This window comes from Babylonia areolata, chromosome 7, assembly GCF_041734735.1.
Source record: "Babylonia areolata isolate BAREFJ2019XMU chromosome 7, ASM4173473v1, whole genome shotgun sequence".
Taxonomy (NCBI): Eukaryota; Metazoa; Mollusca; class Gastropoda; order Neogastropoda; family Buccinidae; genus Babylonia; species Babylonia areolata.
The window spans coordinates 29,159,199-29,184,198 of NC_134882.1; the positions used below are offsets into that span (position 1 = coordinate 29,159,199).

Sequence of the window (25,000 nt, forward strand, 5' to 3'; positions counted from 1 at the left end):
GATAATAATAATAATAATAATAATAATATAAAAAAAGAATGGTCACTCAAGCAGAATCCAAACAACGTCATCATCAGTTATCCTGCATGCTGGGAAACACGCGCACTCTAATAATAGAGTCAAGCTTTTAGAGATAGAAAGAGAAAGATAGAGAGAAAGGGGAGGGGGAAGGGGGACAGAGGGGGCCTGTGAAAAAAAAAAAAAAAATCAGACAGAGAGACAATATGTGCCTTCTCAATCGATTTCATCAAAACTTCGTTTTTGGGAAACCTGGTGTAAAAAACTGAAAGAGAGCCAATGCAATCCTGTAGACTGGTAGGAAAGTAGATAATATATAATAATCGGTATTGCAGTTTCCTTGGTAGATTTTGTACATCTCGACTGGCGAAGTAGAACATTTCATTCACATGGAAAACAAAACAAAAACAAACAAAACGTCCCGGGCAAATCAAGTTGGCAAGGTCAAGCTAGTGGAAACCATATATCGTGACGCGCCCCTTCAAAATGGCTGACACTGACCATAAATCAGTACGTTGAAGGGAATAAAATATAACCAGAAGAAATCTGAAAAAAAACCCAAAAAACAAAAAAACAACAACAAAAAAACGGAATGCGCGCAGAGAGAGAGAGAGAGAGAGAGAGAGAGAGGGAGTGGGGGAGAGCGAGAGAGAGAGAGGGAGAGAAAAGTGGGAGATATTGACAGAGAACGAGAGAGAGAGAGAGGGGGAGAGAGAGAGTGTGTGGGGGAATGGGGTGAGAGAGCGAGAGAGAGAGATAGAGAGAGAGAGAGAGGAGATAGAGAGCGAGGGGAGATAGCGAGAGCGAGTGTGTTGGGGGGGGGGGGAGTGGGAGAGGAGCGAGAGAGAGAGAAAGAGAAAGAGAGAGATAGAGAGAGAGTTGCCGATGCAAGGATATATATATATATATATATATATATATATATATATATATATATATATATATATATATATATATATATCGCAGCTGCTGGTGAGGATCAGCCAGCCCATCAAATCGCTTCGCATTATGATCATTATTATCATTATTATTTCTTTTTGGTCGCAGATAGTGATCGACATTATATCAAGATTATATCATATAAGAGATGACATCAGTATTACGTCATCTAAGCGTGTGAGATAAAATGAATATGTTCAGGTGAGCAACAAGCCTTTTCGATGTCATTATATATTGTTGCTTTTTTTTGTTTTGTTTTTTTCTGTGTGTGTCTTTAAACTCATTCCCGCGAAAACAAAACGCCGTCAAAAAAAAAAAAAAAAAAAAAAAAAAAAAAAAAAAAAAAAGACCAAGCTCGTTTACACAGTCTCGTTATAATCATGTCCCTTCAAAATGGCTGACACTGAGCAGAAATCAATGATAAAGTCATTCTTCACATTTACGTCATCCATACTTGACAAAGGTTTTGTGTTTGTCTTTTGTTTGTTCAAACAACTTTTTTTCTTCTTCTTTAAAAAGAAAAAAAAAGAAAGAAAAAAAAAAAAGCTTCAAACCTTTTTGATTTCAACTGCCTCATCCTATACACTATTGTATTGTTTTGTATTGCATTATACTGAGTTGTATTACATTGTATTGTATTGTATTTCTTTTCATAACGCATTTCTCTCTGTGAAATTCGGGCTGCTCTTTCCCTTTGAGAGAGAGACAGAGACAGAGAACGACCGCGTGTTCTCAAAGGCCTTTCAAAATGTAGGCATAATTATGCACGTAATCTTTTTTTTTTCTTCTTTTCTTTTCTGAAACTTTTTTTTTCCTTTTCTCTCTATTTGTCGCGGCAAGTACTGTGTAGGCACCACCCTTCTAGATGCCACCATTAGAAGACAGCCACGCCCAGGCAGCTGCTTCTGTTTGCAGAGCCCCCCAGTCTTCAGCACCAGCACCAGCGAGAGCAGTCAGCATGCACAGACAGAATGATAATGAATGTCAGACTGGGTCGCACTTTGGCATCACATTGATTGTTGCTGTGCTGTGTGTCATTTTCATCTCCTAAAACAGAACAGAAACTTCTTTCTTTCTTTCTTTCTTTCTTTCTTCGTAGATCTAGCAAAATTTTCGTTTCCCTTGATAGAAATGACAAGAGGAATGAATAATATGGGGCATGGCACGACGGCTTTAGAAAAAAAAAAAAAAAATCAGTGTACGTATATGTGTGCAAAAAATTGTACAGCAAATTAAAGGCAGTCTTTGCTTTAGCCATGATGTATTGAAGTACACGAGTACAGTACAGTTTCGTTTGAAGATTAAATTTTATGAGGGAAGCAGCACCCAGTTTGAAGAAGAAAAAAAAAAAATATATATATATATGAGGACAAGCTATTCGATTATTGTAATAGTGAATTTTAAAAACCAAAACTAAAGACGGTTTCAGTAAATAAAGATAAAAGAGAAACAAACAAACAAAAAAATACAAAGAAGAAGGAACAACGACGACAACAACAACAACAACAACAACAACAAAACGATCAATAAGAGTTCAATGGCATTGTTATCGTTGTTGTAGTTGTTGTTGCAGTAATTGTTATCAATATCATCATCATCATAAGAAGTAGTAGTAGAAGTAGCATTATTGTTGTTCTTGCTCTTGTTGCTACTGTTGCAGTTGTCATTGTTGTTGTTGTTGTTGTTGTTATTGTTGTCTTGGATTATCCAATGACTTGCCCGCGTTTGTTTTTCGTTGCTTTGGTTGAACTTGATGTTGTTGGTTTTGTTGTTGTTGTTGTTGTTGTTTTCTCCTCACTTTTCGAGTTTCAAAATAGGTTGAGATAAATGAAATGACACAAAAACTAGGATGAAGAAAGAAATTTGAAACTTGCTACCTGCTCGCCTGCTGGTATAAGAAATGTTCATGTATATAAATATATACATATGCTATATACATATGCATATGCATACATACATATATACATATACATACACACACACACACACAGATATATATATATATATATATATATATATATATATATATATATATATATATATATACTCAGAGAAGCCAGAAAACGTTTGACTGATGATACACAATCTATTCCTCAATCAAACGTGTGCCATGTAGATAATGTAAAAAAAAGTAAACATGATGGACGCGGGTAGACAAAGAAAAAAAAAAAAGGAAAGAAAGAAATGCTATACGGTACAATATTATTCAACAAACACTATTCCTACAGAAAGGGGAAGTGGCATTAACCATCAGCGTACGGAACGATCCTTAACGTCAGTTGCAGTGTATGGTTGCAATCGGTGGTCAAACTTTTTTTTTTTTCTCTCTCTCTCTCTCTCTGTATAACGATGCAGTGCCTAATCGTATTCGACAGCACTGAAGCAATGATACGAAAGTAAGTGGCAATTTGAGGGAATTTCCAGGACGCGGGGTCGATCTTAACACACACACACACACACACACACACACACACACACACACACACACACACACACACACACACACACACACACACACACACACACACACACACACACACACACACACACACACACACACATGAGTATACAGGATAGTGTCATAATTGTAGCCAACAAAATAAAAAAAAATATACTGTCTGCAGCGTCATCAGTAGTTAGAGTTTGAATTAATTAAATCAAAAGGACTTTGATCCACTATAGCTCTTACAATGTATATATATACTTTTTTTTTTTTTAATATATGTGACAGAGCATGCACAGAAGGAAACAGACCTTGCATTCAGTGCTGGTAAGATGCTTGTCATCATCAACTACAATAATGATAATAACAATAATAATGATAATAATACAGATTTGCCAATATCGGCATCACCTTCACGCTCCCGTGATTATTCTGCATCGTCGCATTGTCAGTGCCCACCCATCATCACTCCACCCCTATCCGCCTCCGACAGCCCCCACCCCCACCCCTCACCCCTCCCCCAACCAGCCACCACCCTCTCCCCACCCCCACCCCCACCCATATTACTGTCCTGCCCTGGGTAGGCAAATCAGGAGTGACTTTGAAAAAGAAAAACTTAGTCTTGGGAAAAAAAAAAAAATTGTATGATGGACCCCCACCCCACCCCACCCACCCACATCACCAGCCCTCCCTCCTCCACCACGCCCCTCCACCACCACCCCCTAACCCCCTCCACACACACGCGCGCACCACACAAAGTCAAGTGATGCTGCGCTCTGGCAAACGCACTTCGAGTTCCAATGCTGAAAGAGACAAATGAATACTTGGACGTCATTAATAAATCAACGAATGAATGAATAGATAAATCGAATATATCTATACATCCTTATATCCATATATATATATATATATATATACTGACAAGCGAACAGACAGGAGCAAACAATAAAATAAAACAAAAATCATTAATTCAAAGTTCAATCATAATAGTAGGTAGCAGTACAGTTCAAACGCACTCTCAGGTCAAGGGAATTGATTTTCGGGACAAGGAAAGTGACCATTGAGAAGCAACGGGAACAAATGGATAAATAGATATGTGTAAACTGATGAATGATCTGATAGATAAATTAATGAAAAAAACAAACAGAACAACATAAGCATATACATACAAACATACATAGTCACATACACAAAAGCTAAATCATGAGGGTAACTGCGCTACGCCGAACGCACTTTCAGGGAAAAAAAAAGAAAAAAAAAGCGAACAATAAGAAACATAACACAGCAAATAACCGAGCACATAAATAGATGCATCATAAAATCAAAAGCCGACGAACAGTGTGTCGCAGCAATAATTAGACAAACGCACTCCCAGGAAAGACACTGACAACAGCAAAACATGGATAAACAAGTAAGCGTATAACTAAGTAAACGATTAGTTATAAGCTAAAGATGGTGGCGACCAGCGATGTTGAAACCCGCTGACGGGAAAGACATTGACTGTAGCAAACGAACAAACCAACAACCACAGCAAGGTATCTGGATGGACCAGAAATCAATGGAGTTGCAAAGAAACTGATGAACGAAATATACAGGTGCACAACTGAAAAAAGGTAACACATAGATAAGAACGAAAGAAAGAAAGAAAGATAGATAGATAGTTGAATGGATAGGTAGATAGATAGATAGATAGATAGTCAGACAGACAGACAGTTAGATAGATAGACAGACATATAGATAGATAGACAGATCAGTGAAACAAACAGACAAAATAAATGATAAACAAATGAATGAATAGCTAAATAACTGAATGGCTAGCTAAATAGCTAAATAGCTGTATAAATAGATAAATAAATAAAGTAAATAAGTAAGTGAGTAAATAAACAAGCAAGAAAGAAAGAAAGAAAGAAACAACAGCTGAAGAACACTTTAAGTGAACACAAATCGCAAATGACGTGACATTCAACAAAAAACAAACAAACAAAAAACAAAAAAACAACAAACAAACAAACACCACAATGACCCATAACCTAGCGGTTCAAATGTTAAAGAACTAAATAGCCGACGAACTAAATAAATGGTAGGCAACCACTGATATTCTCATCCCATCAGTTCGCAAAAACTTTGCGTAAGTATCACACCCGCCCATCATAAATATCATCACTCTTCTTACACTTGGCGAACTGGTGTGATATTTGAATATACTATTTAAAAAAAAAAAAAAAAAAACCCAAAAAACCACCAACAATCAAAGTAATAATTATCAGTGACAAATGCATGTTTAGCTTCGAGCCAGAAAAAACCCAAAACAAACAAAAACCACAGAAAAAAGTCAGACTGTGTGATTGCAATGGGCGCTTTCGATCTTTCCACAAAAAAAAAAAAAAAAAAAAACAAAACGAAAGACAACTAAAAACAAACAAAAAAAAAACAAAAAAACAAAAAAAAACTACGCAGCAAGTTTTCATGAATACTGAGTCCGCAGCAGGACAAAAAAAAAAAAAAAAAAAAAAAAAAAAAAAATTACACAACAGAAATATCTCTGCCATTATCGGAAGCAGAACTGAACAATTGGGCATTTCAAACTAGTCTCGCATAGACTAAAAGAGATCAAATAAAAAAAAAAAGAAAAAAAAATCAAAATAACAAAGACATGGCTTTATCATTATTGTTATCACTATCTAAACACAGACAGCCAAACACGAACAGTCTCTAATTCATCGTCAAGTTCTCATCATCAGTTCGCTCGGCCCAAGTTTCGTTAAATCAGGGACAAACACGAAAAAAAAAACAAAAAAAAACAAAAACAAAGGCCACATGATCAGCGTTCTCTTAGACTGGTTCTGAAGCTCAGGGCACAAGAAAAAAAAAATTCATTGCCATGTATGGGTTTGGGTAGTCCTTTTAATTCATTAGTTTTTATTAAAATAATACGCTTGACCATCCTACGAAGATAGGGAGTAGACATGGGCTCAACGCACTGTTGTCTTTGAGAGCAGAAAATCGCATGTGTGAATAGGTGCATGGAAAATATATATATATATATATATATATATATATATATATATATATATATATATATATATATATATGAAACGATAAACCAACACACACACACACACACACACACACACACACACACACACACACACACACACACACACAGAGGGAACCGTTACTTATTACAGCTTTTTTTTTTGTTTTATACATTATACAGTTACACACACACACACACACACACACACACACACACACACACACACACACACACACACACACACACACACACAGGCGTTCTCTCTCTCTTTCTCTCGTGTGTGTGTGTGTGTGTGTGTATTAGATACACAACACAAGCACCCACCAAAAAAATCAATGTGTCCACACCGTATTACGGACTATGCATTCCTCTGCCAACATTACGTCAACACGCACACACAGACACACACACGGAGACACAGACACCGACACCGACACCGACACACACACACACACACACACACACACACACACACACACACACACACACACACACACACAAAAGCCATTGGTGCATATGAATAATTAGAAAGAGAAAGAGAGAGAGAGAGATAAGACAGCGCGCACACATGTGAAGCTTGCTGACGACAACAGAGAACCGATACTGTGTGCACTGGTTAAGCTTACCGCTGCGTCGATGTCCCCCCGCCTCAAAAATAAACACACACACGCACAGACACAGACACACAGACACACTCAGTGGGGTTGTTTTTTTTTTTGGGGGGGGGGGGAGAGGGTGGGGTGGATGGGAGGGTGGGGGAGGTCCCTTGCTCTCTCTGGGTGTCGCCTCGTTGATACCACCACCATAGTCCAAATCAGTCTTGGCAGGGGTGAGGGTTGGGGTTTGGGGGTTGGTTGCCACCGGCGGAGAAGACTCACAAATCTACAAGCTACTGTCACTGTTGTCTACACCGATCAGCTACGGAACTGTATTTGTTCTTGAACTTGTCTCGGTTGCAAGTCTGACTTGTGTGTATTATTGTCCCCCTCACACACATCCCCACCCCCACACCCCTCCCCCTTCGTGTAGCCAGAACACAGCACAAGTAGTGTTCACTTCACACAACCACGTCCTTCCACGGAGCGTGGCTCAGTTCCACCCCCACGTAGCCGTCCTCGTTGTCGATGGTGTAGCTCCCGGACGTTGTGGTGGACCTCTGGTCGTCGTAGTCATCGGTAGCGGTGGTGGCATTGGTGATCAGGCTGTCGTTGTGCCAGTCTCGCGGCACGTGCTTGGCGTCGCCCCGGAAACCCAGCGGCGACTCCCTGGAAGTCTTGGAGGGGTGGTTGGAGCAGGCGGAGGTTGACTGGGAAGGGCGGAAGTCCCGAATCCCACCACCGCCGCCGCCGCCGCCGCCGCCGCCCTCTCGGGCCCTGCAGGTCGGGGGCACAAATGTTTGCATCTCCTGGGAAGTGTTGAAGGTGCTCCTAGGGGCCTGCTGATGCTGCTGTGCCCGGGGACCACCGTCTCGCTGCAGCAGAGCCGTAGCGCGGGACCAATCCTTAGAGGAGGAGGGGGAGTTGAGGGGCGACGACGATGCCGACCCCGATCCCGACCCCGACCCCTGCAGGTTCCCGTAAGGCTCGTTGACGTAGGTGGGCACGGTTCTGGTGTTGTTGCCTCCGTCCTGGAGACTGTAAGGACTGCGGGCGGAGTTGACGGAAGTGGCGTTGCCCGTGGCAGTGGCCATAGAGCCTGCAGCCCTGGGGACTTCCCGCATAGTCTCCTGCTGCTGCAGGTGGTGCTGGTGGTGCTGGTAGTGGTTGGGGGTGTACCCCCTCGGAGAGCTCAGCGTGTCCTTGGTTGTGGTGGTGGTGCCCGTGTAGCTGTGCAGGGGAGAGTCTCTGTTGGGCAGCTGGGTATAGCGGGGAGAAGGGGATCCACCGCCGCCGCCCGTGGTGGGTGAAACGTCAGCGCCTGGTCCTCCTCCTCCTCCAACACTCCGGGGACCGCCGTTCGTGTCGCGCCGCGCGCAGTTCGCGTCACTTCCACTTCCGCTTCCGCCGGAAGTGGAGCCAGCAGGCCCGACGGGTCCTGTCAGGGTCCGCAGTGCTCGCTTGCCGGCCCCCAGGTCCTTGAAGGTGACGTGCTTCCGCGAGCTGTTCCGGATGGGATCCCTAACGCTGGACTTGTTGGGGTTGGGGTTGGACAAGGGGTGGCTGTAGTTACCGGGCCCGGGGAAGGTGCTGGAGGACGTGAAGCTGGCGTCGTGCAAGGCGGCCAGCCGGCTGTCGTCTGGAACAGAGAAGGAGGGATGGAGGGAGAGAGGGATGGAGTGAGTGCTTTGGGAGATAAAGGCAGGGTCACCATTTGTGTGTGTGTGTGTGTGTGTGTGTGTGTGTGTGTGTGTGTGTGTGTGTGTGTGTGTGTGTGTCTGTGTGTGTGTGTGTGCACGGAAAGTTCTCTCTTTCTGTCCGTCCGGCAGACTGTCTGTCAGTCTCTGTGTCTCTCTCTGTTTCACACAGACAGAGAATCGGACACACACACACACACACACACACACACACACACACACAGAGAGAGAGAGAGAGAGAGAGAGAGAGAGAGAGAGAGAGAGAGAGAGAGAGAGAGAAATACATACATATATGTCCGATTCTCTGTCTCTCTGCCTGTCTCTGTATGTCAGTCCTTCTGTCCGTCTGTCTGTCTCTTTGTCTCTCTGTGTGTCTTCCTGTCTCTATCTGTCTATATGTCTGTCTGTCCGTCCGGCTGTCTGTCTGCCTCCCTCTCTCTCTCTCTCTCTCTCTCTCTCCTCTCTCTCGCCTCCCCTATCTCTCTCTCTCTCTCTCCACTCTCTCTCTCCACTCCCCCCTCTCTCCCTCTCTGTCTCCCCTCCCTCTATCTCTCTCTCCTCTCTCTCTCCTCTCTCTCTCTCTCTCTCCTCTCTCTCGCCTCCCCTATCTCTCTCTCTCTCTCTCCACTCTCTCTCTCCACTCCCCCCTCTCTCCCTCTCTGTCTCCCCTCCCTCTATCTCTCTCTCCTCTCTCTCTCCTCTCTCTCTCTCTCCCTCTCTCTGTCTCTCATCCCTCTCTCTCTCTCTCTCCTCTCTCTCTCTTTCTCTCTCTCTCCCCTCTCCCCTCTCTCTCCGTCTACCCTCACTCTCTCTCTCCCCTCCCACCTCTCTCTCTCCCCCCTCTCTCTCTCCCCCACTCTCTCCTCTCTCTCTCTCCTCTCTCTCTCCCCCCCCTCCCCCCCTCCCCCCCATTCTCTCTCCAAGTTCGCGCCGCGAAGTAGACACAGACACAGAACAGCCTCAGCGTCGTCATCATGGCGCCAGCCGCTGATGGATTTTACAGCTGGATAATGTCCGCGCTTCCTTTGTCACACTGTCACACCCTGTCTCTTCATCTCTTCCCCACGTCCAACCCCCCCCCCCCCCCCCCCCACCCCCTTGACCCCCCTCGCACCCTGTACCCACCAGCCCCCACTTTACCCCCCGCCACCATCGTCCGGTGTTTTGTTGCTTCGTTTGTTTGTTTTGGGTGGGGGTTTTTTTCCCCCTTTGAAGAAAGCGTCAAAAAATCATTACTGGTTTAACTGATTTCTGACGCTCGCTTCTTGGACAATGAAGCAAAGACAAGTTGTTGGTTTTTTTTGGGGGGGGTTTGTGTGTTTTTGTTTGTTTGTTTGTTTGTTTTTTTCTCTTTTTTTTTTCAATCGTCCTAGCAACTTATCAGCTTGGGAAAGTCGGTCACAGAAAAGGGTTAATGCGTATAAAAGTCACATTTTGGAGCTGGTGCAAATTCAAAAACCACAGCGTGAAAATAATGAGGAAGCGAAAAAGCTTTTCTCTCTCTCTGTCCCTCCTTCCCTCCCTCCCCCCCCCCCCCCCTCTCTCTCTCTCTCTCTCTCTCTCTCTCTCTCTCTCATGTTTCATTTTCAGGGTTACAAGTCGCTTCTACCATCGATCTGTAGTAAATTTCATTGTTTCATTAAAAACAAAAAATAACCTTGATGAAACAACTGATTTGCACGGGCGAGAGGGGATAGGGGGTAGTTCAAGACTGAATTATGAACATAGAAAAAAAATAAAGCAAAACAAAAATGAAGAAAGAAAGGGGGGAAAAAAAGGAAGAAAAGAAAAACGAGAGTGAAAACAAGACAAAAAGGCAAAAACGGGCGCAACAGGCTTTCAATCTGAGGGTCCCGGGTTCGAATCTCGGTAACGGCGCCTGGTGGGTAAAAGGGTGGAGATTTTCCCGATCTCCCAGGTCAACGTATCTGCAGACCTGTTTGTGCTTGAACCCCCTGAGTATGTACACGCAAGCAGAAGATCAAATACGCACGTTAAAGATCCTGTAATCCATGGCAGCGTTCGGTGGGTTATGGAAATAAGAATATACTCATCACGCACACCCCGAAAACGGAGTATGGCTGCCTACATGGCGGGGTAAAAACAGTCATACACGTGCAGTCATACATACGAGTGAACGTGGGAGTTGTAGCCCACTAACAAAGAAGAAGAAGAAGAAGAAGAAGAAGAAGAAGAAGGAGGAGGAGGAGGAGGAGGAGGAGGAGGAAAGAAATCGAGAATTCACTTCAAAACAAACCGATTAAAGTGAGTTAAAGGAAGGAGGGAACAGCAGGGAAGCACGGAATAAGTAGAAAAAAAGCAAGGGTTGAAAAAAAGAATAAATATAATGAAGGGTGCAAAGCAACAACAAAAGACAAAGCGAGAGAGAGAGAGAGAGAGAGAGAGAGAGAGAGAGAGAGAGAGAGAGAGAGAGAGAGAGAGAGAGAGAGAGAGAGAACAAAACAGCAACTGTTCCAAACGAAACGTAAAAGAGAAGAAAGCAAAATCTAACGGTACAATGATAAAATCAAATAGGAACGAAAGATAGAAAGAATTTTTAAAAAAAAGAAAATAAAGAAAGAAAGAAAGAACATTAAAAAAAAAAGCCCGAGGAATGAAAATCCGCCCTTTTTTAAGGCCAACCTGAGTTCCAAAGGTGTCTGTTTCCAAGTCTGGGTCAGAGACTCGTCTTTTCCCATACTTTCTTATACTATGTTCTGTTTGCCCCCAGACACAACGTATTTTCATGTTCGTTTTCCTCCTGTTTTGTGTTGTGGAAAATAAAACAAAAATCCACCAACAACAACTAAAAGTGTTGTGATGGAACTCGATGGAATCAGCAGTGGCACAGGTTTTATGTGTCAGTTTCAGTTTCTTAAGGAGGCGTCACCGCGCTCGAGCAAATCCATATACGCTACACCACATCTGCTAGGCAGATGCCTGGCAGCAGCATAACCCGTCGCGCGTGTCAGGCCTTGAGTACATGCTTCTATTTTTATGTATCTATCAAAGTGGATTTTTTTTTTTTTTTTTTTTTTACATGATTTTGCCAACAACGCTCTCGTTGCCATGGGTTCTTTTTTCAGTGCGCCAAGTGCGTGCTGCACACGGGACCTCGGTTTATCGTCCCGTCTCATCCGCAAGACTAGACGCTTAGTTTTGGTTTTCCGGTCAAACGTAGGAGAAAGGGCGAGAGCGGGATTCGAACCCACACCCTCACGAACTCTTTGACTTGACAGCTGAACGTCTTAACAATTCTGCCACCTTCCTTTTTAAACGTTGCACACCCTGGATTATACAAACGAGAAAAGCTTTGAACAAACGAGAAAGACATTAATTGTAAGACTATCAAGGTTTTTTCGTTCTATCTTGTTAAAACAGCTGTGGTGTGGAGGGAACAATGAATCAATCCCCACGTGTTAACGTCTCCTTGAATCTGAAACTGAAACTGAAACTGGGTCTTCACAGTGATATGCTGTTTTGTGAATGTATGTACATCAATGCTGTCGCAACTGGCAAGTCTTGTTTTCAGTTAAGTTTACTTTTTTCTTCTTCTTTTTTCCTCTTCTTAGATTTGTTATGCTGTCCCGACGGGTGCAATAGCCGAATGGTTAAAGCGATTGACTTTCAATCTGAGGGTCCCGGGTTCGAATCTCGGTAACGGCGCCTGGTGGGTAAAGGGTGGAGATTTTTACGATCTCCCAGGTCAACATATGTGCAGACCTGCCAGTGCCTGAACCCCCTTCGTCTGTATACGCAAGCAGAAGATCAAATACGCACGTTAAAGATCCTGTAATTTATGTCAGCGTTCGACGGGTTATGGAAACAAGAACATACCCAGCATACAACCCCCGAAAACGGAGTATGGCTGACTACATGGCGAGTTGAAAACGGCCATACACGTAAAAGCCCACTCGCGTATATACGAGTGAACGTGGGAGTTGCAGCCCACGAACGCAGAAGAAGAAGAGTTATGCTGTCCCGCTTTCATTATCTACACCTTACTTATCTCAGCTTCATCATCCACAGCAGCATCTCCGAACAACAGTTCAGAGGGAGCTGTCAGTTCAGGCTTTTGAATGTATGATAGTCAGTCGTGTTCGACTCTGACCATCAGAACAGCAGAGGAGGTAACTATTGTCCCGGTTTTCTGGGCTAGGATTTTATTTTTGTGGAGAGTGTCTTGCCCAAGTTACACCCCTGCTCTCTCGGCCAAGAGGGTTTCAGGACAGCTGGCGTTGGGGATGGTTCCCAAAGGCCAACTAGCCCTAAATGCTGCAGCATTAAGAGTCAGTGCAATCTTGCCTCCCAGTTTAAGAGTCATAGTCCTACACATAAGAATAAGCTGTAAATGATTTCCAGTACAGGCTTACTAGTCAGAGAACACCGTACACTGCTGCTGCTAAGTCACTTCGGGTTTGTTTGTTTTTTGTTGTTGTTTTTTTTGGTTTTTTTTTCCTAGCTGTGCCTATTCTCATTCAAGAGATGCTCAGGACAACCATCTAACTAAGCCTCCTGCCCAGAACAATTATTCCCTTTTTCGTGGCAGCCAATCCGAGTGAGCTGCCTTGATGTTGCTTGCCCCTAAGTCCCCCGTGAAACTGCCAACATCAAAGGCTTTGCCACAGATTTGGAACTGAGGAGTCTTCTTTGTTATCCGATGATTGATGGGAACGCAGATGATCATGGCGACGCTAAGGAGATTTCATGCGGTTTGAGATAAACTGACAGGTCTGTGCTCCACACTTCTTTCCATGATGATGATAATAATTATAATGTCGGTGTCGACTGGATGTCAAATAGATACTGACACATGCCCTGTAAGGCGGAGAACTTTGATCAGCATTTTCAAAAGAGCATCCACGAACATGACGAAGTCGCCAGTGGTTCCAGTCTTTTCATTAATTTATGCCCTGTGTACACTAAACTCTGGAAAAAATAAAGAGTTGAACACTGACTGAAAAATGTTACGTCTGATGGAATCCAAGCCCGTTTTCTCCACTTTACCACACCGGCTGCTCTTATCTAGTTTTGTTGTTGTTGTTGTTGTTTTGTTTTTTGTTTTAGTTGCTAATATTTTGTGTCACACTGCTTCGCTTTAACAAAACAGGATGTCTTTCAATTAATTATTCATCGGCTCCTATCGTTTCCTAGTTTGCTTTGCGCCGTCACAAAAAGCATTTGCTTAAACATATTCCTTTTGACCAATGCCTTCGTGTCACACTCTTTTAACGCCTCGCTTAAAGCGTTCGGTTTATTGTCTGGGCGTAATATGCGTTGCACAATATCCTGTCAATGGGTCTGTTAGGGTCTCCTATCAGTTCAGTCTAAAGAGCCCTTGGGGCCATTCCAACTTGTGTTTCTGTTGCTGATGTCTTTGTGTGTATTATTTCAACTGGTTTTTATTATCACTTCGCTGTTTGTAATGCCCCGCCTGGAGCTTTGTGCTCCTGTTTTTAGTACCTTTCTCTCTGTCTTTTTAACGTCTCTTTATTATCCACTCGTTCTTTATAAAGTCGTTCCAGACCCAGTGTGTTTATTTCTTGTGTGTTCCTGGTCCTTTAGAACGTATCTTTGGTTTGGTTTTGTTCAAAGGTCACAATTCGTCGTCCACACAACGGGCTTTTTTTTTTCTTTTTTTTTTTTTCTTTTTTTCCTCTTTTAATTCACTGGAGTAAAGGCAGAGTGGGTTAGGGTTCAACTTCTGATATGATCCATTGTTCACCTGTGATCAGAGTTCGATACCGGCCCCCGTTTCGGCATAACGTTTGTGTCCTTGGGAAAGGCATTTTCTTCCGTCCGAATTCGCTCGCTCCGCCCAGATAGTATGAATGTGAACTTACACTTTGGTTAGGGAACGCTTCTAAAACGGTCGGGGCGGGGGTGCGGGGGGGGGGGGGGGGTGTTGCGGGGGATGTCATACCTTCCTCTGCTAAGCCTAGCCCACAGTGGATATGAATTCACTACTAACCCCGATGCCCTGCAAAACGCTATGGAATGTTTTATAGTTTAACCTTAAAATTGTAGACCGTACACAAGCATCCCTCTCTGATCCAATTATCTATAGATTTGTTTCTGAATAGGTTTCAGATCTGTCCCTAGTTTCGTTCCAAATTTAGGCAATATCACGAACAACGTTTCCGCAAATTTGCAGAACCTTCGTTTCAGGGACGCGTTGTAGGAGAAGCGGAAGAAGAAAGAAATTCCGGGGACTTGTAACGACCCGGTTTTAAGTTCGCGTGCACGAGCGAGAGAGAATGAATGAATGAATGAATGAATGAATATATCAAATGATTAATTCATTGATTAATCAATTGGAGAGAGAGAAAGAGACACACAGGCAGTCAGACTGATAAACAGACAGAGGCAGAGAGACAGAGAGATACAGAAAGGAATAAAACAAACGGATTTTTCTTTCCTTCTTTCTTTCTTTCTTTCTTTCTTTCTTTCTTCTCCTTTTTTTCCTTTGTTTCTTTGTGTTTCTTCTCCATTGTTTTCCATTGTTGGTTGTTGTTTTTTTCTTTTCTTATTCTTTCTTCTTATTTTTCTGTGTTTTCTCTGAGAAGCACGACCTTGATGGGAAGAGACAGAGTGTCGCACGCCAGTGTTGACAAAGCACACACGACTGGGGTTGCGGGGGGGGAGGGGGAAGGGGTGTGGGGGAAGGGAGGGTGCTGGGTGGGTGAGGAGGTGTGTGTGTGTGTGTGTGTGTGTGCGTGTGCGTGTGTGCGTGTGTGTGTGTGTGTGTGTGTGTGTGTGAGGGGGGGGGGTCCTGTTGTTGTTTTTTGGGTAGGGGGGTTGGTGGAGTGGAGGGGGTCGGGGGGAGGGCTGGGGGCGGTGGGGGGTGGGAGGAAGAAGAGTTTGCCGCTAAGATAATGCATCCGCACAGCACAAGAGCGCAAAGCGAGGGCGAAAGCTTGATCATTTATACATGAGCTTCGCTCTGTCTCTCTCTGTCTCTGTCTCTCTGTCCCTCTATCTCTCTGTCTCTGACTCTCTGTCTCTGTCCCTGTGTCTCTGTCTGTCTGTCTGTCTGTCTGTCTCTGCCATTGTGAAACACTGGTTTTTGTTTTCTTTATTTATCTCTTGTTTTCTTTCTAGTTTTCTATTTTCTTGTTCGATCTTTTCCTTCGGTTCCCTCTCTCTCTCCTCTCCCTCTCTCTCTCTCTCTCTCTCTCTCCTCTCTCTCTCTCTCTCTCCTCTCTCTCTCTCTCTCTCTCTCTCTCTCTCTCTTGTTGTTGCTGTTGTTACTTTAGTTCGCGCTTTATTTTATTTTATTTATTCATTTGTTTGTCTTTCTTTTTCTTTTTTTCCCTATCACTTTTGTTATATAATTCTTTTTGCATTATTTTTTTTCAGTTTTTTTTTTTTTTTCATATTGTTATTTGTATGTTTGTTTTCCTGGTCCACGTGTTATTGTTGCCTGCTTGCCTTTTAAAAACAATCTTTGTCTGTTTGCCTTTCCCCCCCTCCCCAATCTTTGTCTGTTTGCATCCCCCCCCCCCCGCCCCTAATCTTTGTCTGTTTGCATCCCCCCCAGTCTTTGTCTGTTTGCATTCCCCCAATCTTTGTCTGTTTGCATCCCTTCCGCCATTCTTTGTTTGCACCCCCCTCCCCCCCGCCAATCTTTGTCTGTTTGCACCCCCCAATCTTTGTTTGCACCCCCCAATCTTTGTCTGTTTGCACCCCCCCATCTTTGTCTGTTTGCACCCCCCCATCTTTGTCTGTTTGCACCCCCAATCTTTGTCTGTTTGCACCCCCAATCTTTGTCTGTTTGCACCCCCCAATCTTTGTCTGTTTGCACCCCCCCCAATCTTTGTCTGTTTGCATTCCCCCCAATCTTTGTCTGTTTGCACCCCCCAATCTTTGTCTGTTTGCACCCCCCCCAATCTTTGTCTGTTTGCATTCCCCCCATCTTTGTCTGTTTGCACCCCCCAATCTTTGTCTGTTTGCACACACCCCCAATCTTTGTCTGTTTGCATTCCCCCCAATCTTTGTCTGTTTGCATCCCCAATCTTTGTCTGTTTGCATCCCCCCAATCTTTGTCTGTTTGCACCCCCAATCTTTGTCTGTTTGCATCCCCAATCTTTGTCTGTTTGCACCCCCCAATCTTTGTTCGCATCCCCCCAATCTTTGTTTGTTCCCCCCCCCCCCCCCCCCCCGCTATTCTTTGTCTGTTTGCATCACCACAATCTTTGTCTGTTTGCTTTTATTTCAATTGTTTGTCTGTTTGCCTTTGTAAAGTCTTTGTTTGCCTTTTTCAATCTTTGTCTGTTTGCCCTTTTTAAATCTTTGTCTGTTTGCCTTTTTCTTCAATCTTTTGTCTGTTTGCCTTTTGTTTCAATCTTTGTTTGATTGCCTTTTTTTTCTTTTTTTTTTCTGTCTTTGCCTTGTTTTGTTTTGTTTTTGTCTGCCTGTCTTTATTTTCTTTCACTCACTCTTTCTTTCTCCCTTCCTTTCTGCGTTTTATTTAGTGGTTGTTTGTTTTTTCTTATTGATTTATCTTCTTTCTTTTATTTATTTTTTGATATTTCATGTGTTTTTGTTGTTGTTGTTGTTTTTTTTCAGTTTTCTGCCCCTTCTCTCCCTCTCTTTCTCTTTCTTTCTCTCTTTTATTCTTTTTTTTATTTATATATTTAAAAAAAAAATCTTTTTTATAGTATTTCATTCCATTTGATTTTGCTTTCTTTCTGCATTGGTTCCCCTTTCTTCGATTCTGTTTTCTTTTCTTTATTTTCACTCTGTCTTCCTTTTTTTCTTTCGTTCCAAACTTAAGTTCAGCGCAGCAACTCTATAACGCCACCCCTCAAAGAGCAAACAGCAATTAAGAAAAAAAAGAAAAAAGAAAAGAAACTGTTGTGACATGCGCATTAGCTGCAGGCTAAAACTGTAGAGAAGTAGAAAGAAAAAAAAAAGAAAGAAAAAAAAAAGGAATAGGTGAGAGAATAGAGAAAGAACGGTTTTGAAATAACTTACCAATTTGCAACTCTTTTTTTTTGGGGGGGGGGGGGTATGGGGGGGTGGGGGGGGTGTTGTTTTTGCTTGTGGAGATGAAGAGATTAAAGAGAGAGAAACAGTTGTGAAATAACTTACCAATGTACAACTTTTTTCTTCTTTTTTTTTTGTGGAGATGAGGAAATGAAAGAATTAAAGAGGTGACTGACTTCATTAATAAGTCAGATATATACAGTTAGTTAGCCAGCCAGCTAGTTAGCTTATTAAGCTCACAATCTAGTTAGTTAGCTGGTTAGATATCCTTAGTTAAGTAAATCATTCATTTTGTCAAAGATTATTGTGTGGTTCCTTGTGTTTTTTTTTCTAACTTCCCTTTCCATACAACTGATGCATGAGATACTACATACAATCTGGGAGATCCTTTTTTCTTTACGATTTCAACCGGTGCCATTTAAAATCACTGCTGTAGTTCATTGCAGTAACACTGCTCGATGTAGGTCTGTTGAACATTTGTAACAACAGAGCAATCCGCTCGCCTCCTAGAGGTGAGAAAACAATCAACACGCACGCACGCACGCACACACGCACGCATGCACCCGCGCGCGCGTGCGCGCGCGCGCGCGCACACACACACACACCCCTCCCCTACACATAACTTTTGTACAGAGCCCTCGCCTCCTTGAGGTGAGAAAATAATGAACACACACACACACACACGCGCGCGCACACACACACACACACACGCAAAAAACAAAACAAAAACAAAACATCAAAAAACAAAAACGAACAAAAAAAACCCCCAAAACAGAGAACTTTTGTACAAAAGAGCCCTCGCCTCCTGGAGGTGAGAAAGCAATCAACACACACACACACACACACACACACACACACACACACACACAAGCGCGTGCACACACACACACACACACACACACACACACACACACACACACACACACACGCACACACACACAAAGAGATACAGACACAGACACAGACACACACACACACACACACACACACACACACACAAGCGCGCGCGCACACACATACAGAGAGAGAGAGAGAGAGAGAGAGAGAGAGAGAACCGAATCCAGACTGAGCTGTCCCCAAGGAAGGTACCCACCATTCAGTGCGGCTCCCACGTGACTGCTGCCATGGCTGATGTCCTCTTCACTTCCGCCGCGGCCGCTGTCGCTGGGGATGGTCTCCCCTGAGGAGTCGCTCTGGCCATCCTCCTGTCTCACCACTGGTTGCCACTTCTCGCCAGCCTGTTGGGGGTAGGAGGCAGTGTTGTTGTTACCATCATCAGTTTTATTTCTAGTTGTATTTCATTTTATCACAACAGATTTCTCTGTGTGAAAGTCGCGCTACACTACAGCGCCACCCACCTTTTTTTTTTGTAATTTTTTCCTGCGTGCAGTTTTATTTGCTTTTCCTATCGAAGTGGATTTTTCTACAGAATTTTGCCAGGAACAGCCCTTTTGTTGCCGTGGGTTCTTTTACGTGCCCTAAGTGCATGCTACACACGGGACCTCGGTTTATCGTTTCATCCGAATGACTAGCGCCCAGACCACCACTCAAGGTCTAGTGGAGGGGGAGAAAGTATCGGCGGCTAAGCCGTGATTCGAACCCGCGCGCTCAGATTCTCTCGCTTCCAAGGCGGACGCGTTACCTCTAGGCCATCACATCCACATTATTAGTATTATTGTTATGATTGTGCTTCAACACTAAGCATATAATACAGACTGACTCAAGTTTACAGTTGGGCCAACAGGAAAGTGACAGCTGTATCATCAATGGTTTCTCCATTGCAATGGGAAATCATTTACAGCTTAGCCTTTGGTGGAGGTCTATGACTCTCAAACTAGGGGGCAACATTGCACTTGCTGCAGCCTTGGGGGCTTGCTGGCCTTTGGGAACCATCTCAACGCCGACTGTCCTGAAACCCTTTTGGCCGAGAGAGTGGGGATGTAACATGGGAAAGACATTCTCCACTCTAATCTTCTTCTTACCCAGATAATTGGGACAGCAGTTGCTTCCTCTGCTGTTCAAATGGTCAGCCGGACACAACGATCACACAATTGTTGTAATTATTATGATGACGATGACGGGCGCAATAGCCGAGTGGTTAAAGCATTGGACTTTCCATCTGAATGTCCCGGGTTCGAATCTCGGTAACGGCGCCTGGTGGGTTAAGGGTGGAGGTTGTTTTTTTTTTTTCTGATCTCCCAGGTCAGCATGTGCAGACCTGCTAGCGTCTGAACCCCCATCATGTGTATACGCACGCAAAAGATCAAATACGCACGTTAAAGGTCCTGTAATCCATGTCAGCGTTCGGTGAGTTACGGAAACAAGAACATACCCAGCATGCACACCTCCGAAAACAGACTATGGGTGCCAACATGGCGGGGTAAAAAAGAAAAAGGTCATACACGTAAAAGCCCACACTTGTACGTACCAGTGAAGTGAGAGTTGCAGCCCATGAACGAAGAAAATTGATTGATTGATTAAATCTTTAATGGGTAAAGAATTAGGCGTAGTAAAGGCCTTTTTACAATTCAGGCCCATTTAACGACACAAAACGTAAAAATAAAGAAGTATAATGAAATAAGATAAAATGATAAGAACGACGAATAAGAATAGTAACTGGAATAGTCTATAAAAGCAATGAAAAGAACAGTTGGTACATTATCACGTACGTACGTACGTACACACACACACACACACACACACACACACACACACACACACACACACACACACACACACACACATCATAAAACAAGCAAACAAAGACATACATACATATTCACGCCCACACATTCAAACACACACACAAACATGCACTTACTGTTCATTTGGTAGCATTAGCATTAACATTGCTTTCATTAGATGGCGTGGCAGTTAGTGGACTGAGTACAAGCAAGCATTTGCAAAAGACCGCGAGTAGGTTAATCAAAAGTATCGAATAGAAATATTTTTATGCTACACTTAAAGAGAGATATGGCTGGGATTTGACGACATGTCTTTGGAAGCATGTTCCATTCTATGCTTCCATTACATGAGAGATTCATTTTAAATAAATTCAGATGGCTAATCATCTTAATGGCACGTTTTTGTAAAGAGCGAAGTGGCTTTGATGTAGAAGGAGGACATTTACCCCAAATAATCGAGCAATAGCTGAGACGAGACTGGATACAGGCAAAGTAAAACGTACGTCTAGAATGATTATCAAGAAAGTGTTTGATCTGTGACAATTGGAACACACTAAATGCTACTTGTTTTATAAGGCAGTGAATATGTTTCTGCCACGAAAGATTTTGATTAATAGCAATGCCTATTAGCATATGCTTAGTAAATTGTTTAATGATATTGTCTTTATATTTTATGTTAAGTTGTGTTTCTTTCATCTTCTATCTTTTCTGACGAGGACAAATTAACATGCATTCTGTCTTTTCAGGGTGCACGACCATATCATTAGCATGACACCAGTTTTCGACAGATTTCATGCTGGTATTCAGATGATAACTAATTTCGTCAACATTGTGACTAGCATATTGTACTGATGTATCATCAGCAAATAAATCACATATTGCATGTTGAATTGATAAAGGTAGATCATTGATATACAAGGAAAATAAGAGAGGGCCTAGAATTGACCCTTGTGGTTCTCCTCTTGGAACATTGCTTTTGGAAGAAATAAAGCCACGTGAACAGACAGATTGAATACGGTTTTCTAGGTAAGACCCGAGAAACAATAAGCAGTTTTCGTCAATACTGTAACATTTCAATTTTTGAAGCAATATTTCGTGATTGATTAAGTCAAACGCTTTTGTGAAATCAAGGAATATCACTCCAACCGCCTTGTTGTTATTGATATCACGCAGCCATGAATCAGTTATTCTAATTATATTCAAATAATGTTTCTTAATTCTTTCTGTTTTTACATTAAGAATACTAGTTATTACCTGCAGTGTGTGGATGTATGTATGAAATGATGTATGTGATACTTTTTTACATTTGCATCTTCGTAATATTTGTAGGAGCTGTTGTTGGCTTTTACAGTTATGGTCCCCATGTTGTTTACTTGTCTATGTTGTGATAATGCACCTGACCAAATTTCTCCAGTTGGAGATAATAAAGTTATTCTTATCTTATCTTATCTTATCTTATCTTACATAAAGTGGTCTCACAGGAGTGGTGCTGTCTAAATCCTGATTGATTGCTATAGAAGCTGATATTTTTCAATAAAGGATGTGAGACAGAGAAGAAGAAGAAGAAGAAGAAGAAGAAGAAGAAGTGATGATGATGATGATGATGATGATGATTGTTATCACCATCCTCCTCCTCCTCATCATCATCATCATTATTATTCTCCTTCCTCTTCTTCTTACTCCAAGTGTTATCATCAATGTTGGAAATAGGCGTTATTGTCACTGTTACTAATTTTGTGTAGCGCATAAGCATAATTGTTGTCGCAAATTGGTTATAATGGGACTATACAACATTGCTACTTCCAGCAGCAGCAGCAGCAGCAGCAGCAGTAGTAGTAGTAGTAGTAGTAGTAGTAGTAGTAGTAGTAGTAGTAGCAGCAGAAGCAGCAGCAGCAGTAGCAATAGTAGCAGTAGTAGCAGCAGTTCAGTAGTAGTAGTAGTAGTAGTTGAAGTAGTAGTAGTAGCAGCAGCAGCACATCAGTTTTTGATGGAACTAGTGTCAATTAAAATGTTACCGTCGTCAATGACTTCATTTTATTCATTCATTCATTCGTTCACTCGTTCATTCATCCATTCATTCATCCATTCATTCATTCATTCATTTATATATATATATATATATATATATATATATATATATATATATATATATATATATATATATATATATATATTCATTCATCTATCTAGCTCTCTCTCCCTTTCCCTTTATCTGTGCTTGTGAGTCTGTCTCTGTCTGTCTGTCTGTCTGTCTCTCTCTGTCTCTCTCTCTTTGGTCATTCATTTTACTCATTTATTTTGATTTTCTCTTCGTTTCTTTCTCGATTTTGTTCTGTATTGAAAAGAATGGAAGCATCAGCCATGCTAAAATACTCTCTCTCTCTCTCTCTCTCTCTCTCTCTCTCTCTCTATTCACGCACACACACAGACACACAGACAGTCGGCACACACACACACACACACACACACACACACACACACACACACACACACACACACACACACACACACACACACACACACGTATTTCACGAATACGCATATACAGAGAGAGAAAGGTGGTGAGACATAGTGAAAGAGAAAGCGTGCTTGTGTGTGTGTGTGTGTGTGTGTGTGTGTGTGTGTGTGTGTGTGTGTGTGTGTGTGTGTGTGTGTGTGTGTGTGTGTGTGTGTGTGTGCGTGCGTGTGTGTGTGTGTGCGTGTGTGTGTGTGTGTGTGTGTGTGTGTGTGTGTGTGTGTGTGTGTGTGTGTGTAAACATGCACGCAAACAAACAAATAAAAACATAATCCAACTTACTACCTTACTAAAAAAAAAAAAAAAATAAAAAAGGAACTAACCAGCTCAGTAACAAAACCAATGAACTAACCCCCAGCTAGCTAGATGAATGTGGAGTGATGGCCTGGAGGTAACCCATCCGCCTAGGAAGCGAGAGATTCTGAGCGCGCTGGTTCGAATCACGGCTCAGCCGCCGATATTTTCTCCCCCTCCACTCGATCTTGAGTGGTGGTCTGGAAGCTAGTCATTCGGATGAGACGATAAACCCAGGTCCCGTGTGTAGCATGCACTTAGTGAACGTAAAAGAACCCACGGCAACAAAAGGGCTGTTTCTGGCAAAATTCTGTAGAAGAAACCATTTCGATAGGAAATACAAATAAAACTGCACGCAGGGGAAAAAAAAAGGGGGTGGCGCTGTAGTGTAGCGACGCGCTCTCCCTGGGGAGAGCAGCCCGAATTTTACACAGAGTAATGTGTTGTGATCAAATGAAAAAGAAATACAAATATTGCTTCCTTTCTTTCGCGCTCTCTCACTGAACGACCAGATAAACAGGTGAATAACGAGCGCGTGACATCTCTGCTGTCAAATGAATCCATAACTAACACATCAACATGAAATCCTTCTATGTTTCTCTCTCTCTCTCTCTCTCTCTCTCTCTCTCTCTCTCTCTCTCTCTCTCTCTCTCTCTCTCTCTCTCTCTCTCTCTGTGTGTGTGTGTGTGTGTGTGTGTGTGTGTGTGTGTGTGTGTGTGTGTGTGTGTGTGTGTGTGTGTGTGCTGTCAAATGAATCCATAACTAACACATCAACATTCCCTTTCAAAGAAAGATATGAAAAAAAATCCTTCTATGTTTCTCTCTCTCTCTCTCTCTCTCTCTCTCTCTCTCTCTCTCTCTCTCTCTCTCTCTCTCTCTCTCTCTATTTCCTCCCTCTCTATGTCTTTATCTCTCTCTTTCTTTATCCATCACTCTCTCTCTCTCTCCCATCTCTCTGTCTCTGTCTGTCTGTCTGTCTCCATCTCTCTCCATTTCTCTCTCTCTCCCTCTCTATATGTCTTTGTCTCTATCTCTTCCTCACTCACTCTAACTGTCTCACTCTCTCTGTCTCCCTCTCCCTCTATCTTTCTCCCCATTCCTTTCTCACTCACTCACTCACTCACTTTATCTGTCTGTCTGTCTGTCTATCTCTCCCACTCCTACTCTCTCTCTCTAATGCTTTATCATAATTATCTTTCTTCTGTTTTCCTAGCAGGTGAAATAAAAAAAGAAAAAACAAACAAACAAAAAACAACAAAACAACAACAAAAACATAAATCAAGACATCTGAACTATGGGTTTGGAACTTCAACACTGTTGTGCTTTTCTTCTGGAACATGTGATATCGGGTTACCTTGCCTTCCAGGAGAAGTTCCAGAGGTTGGGCCGATACCGTGCGTGAGGTAGATTGTCGATCGTGACATTTCCACCTGTGCCATTCCCATGTGATTATTACGTAGACATTTGTGTTTTTTTTTTTCTTCTTCTTTCTTTCCTTTCTCTTAAAGCCATTGTTGTTGTTAACATTCAACGCAGCAAGGTATCTGTTGTTGTTTTTCTTTTTTTTTCTTGTGTGTGTGTGTGTGTGTGTGTGTGTGTGTGTGTGTGTGTGTGTGTGTGTGTTTTGTTGTTGTTGTTTTTTTCCTCTCTCTCTTCTTTTTCCTTTTTTTTTTTTTTTGATATATGTGTTGTTGTTTGTTTATTTGTTTTCTTTTTGTATTTCTACCTCCCGTGGTGGGGTATTGTTGTGAAGGAAAGCTGTTAGGGCGAGTGGTTATTATGTATTTGT

The 25,000-nt window shown here is 42.6% G+C and overlaps 1 protein-coding gene across 1 annotated transcript in view; it reads right to left on the reverse strand.

The window, feature by feature from the left end:
• Positions 1 to 7,207: 7,207 nt before the first annotated feature.
• Positions 7,208 to 25,000, reverse strand: part of LOC143283817 (protocadherin-1-like) — a 284,444-nt gene continuing 266,651 nt past the window's right edge. The window contains exons 6-7 of the mRNA XM_076590191.1: positions 18,812 to 18,956; positions 7,208 to 8,672 (exon numbers count right to left, since the gene is read on the reverse strand). Coding sequence (XP_076446306.1) covers positions 7,495 to 8,672; positions 18,812 to 18,956 — 1,323 coding nt within the window. The 3' untranslated portion in view covers positions 7,208 to 7,494. The remainder of the gene's footprint in view (positions 8,673 to 18,811; positions 18,957 to 25,000) is intronic.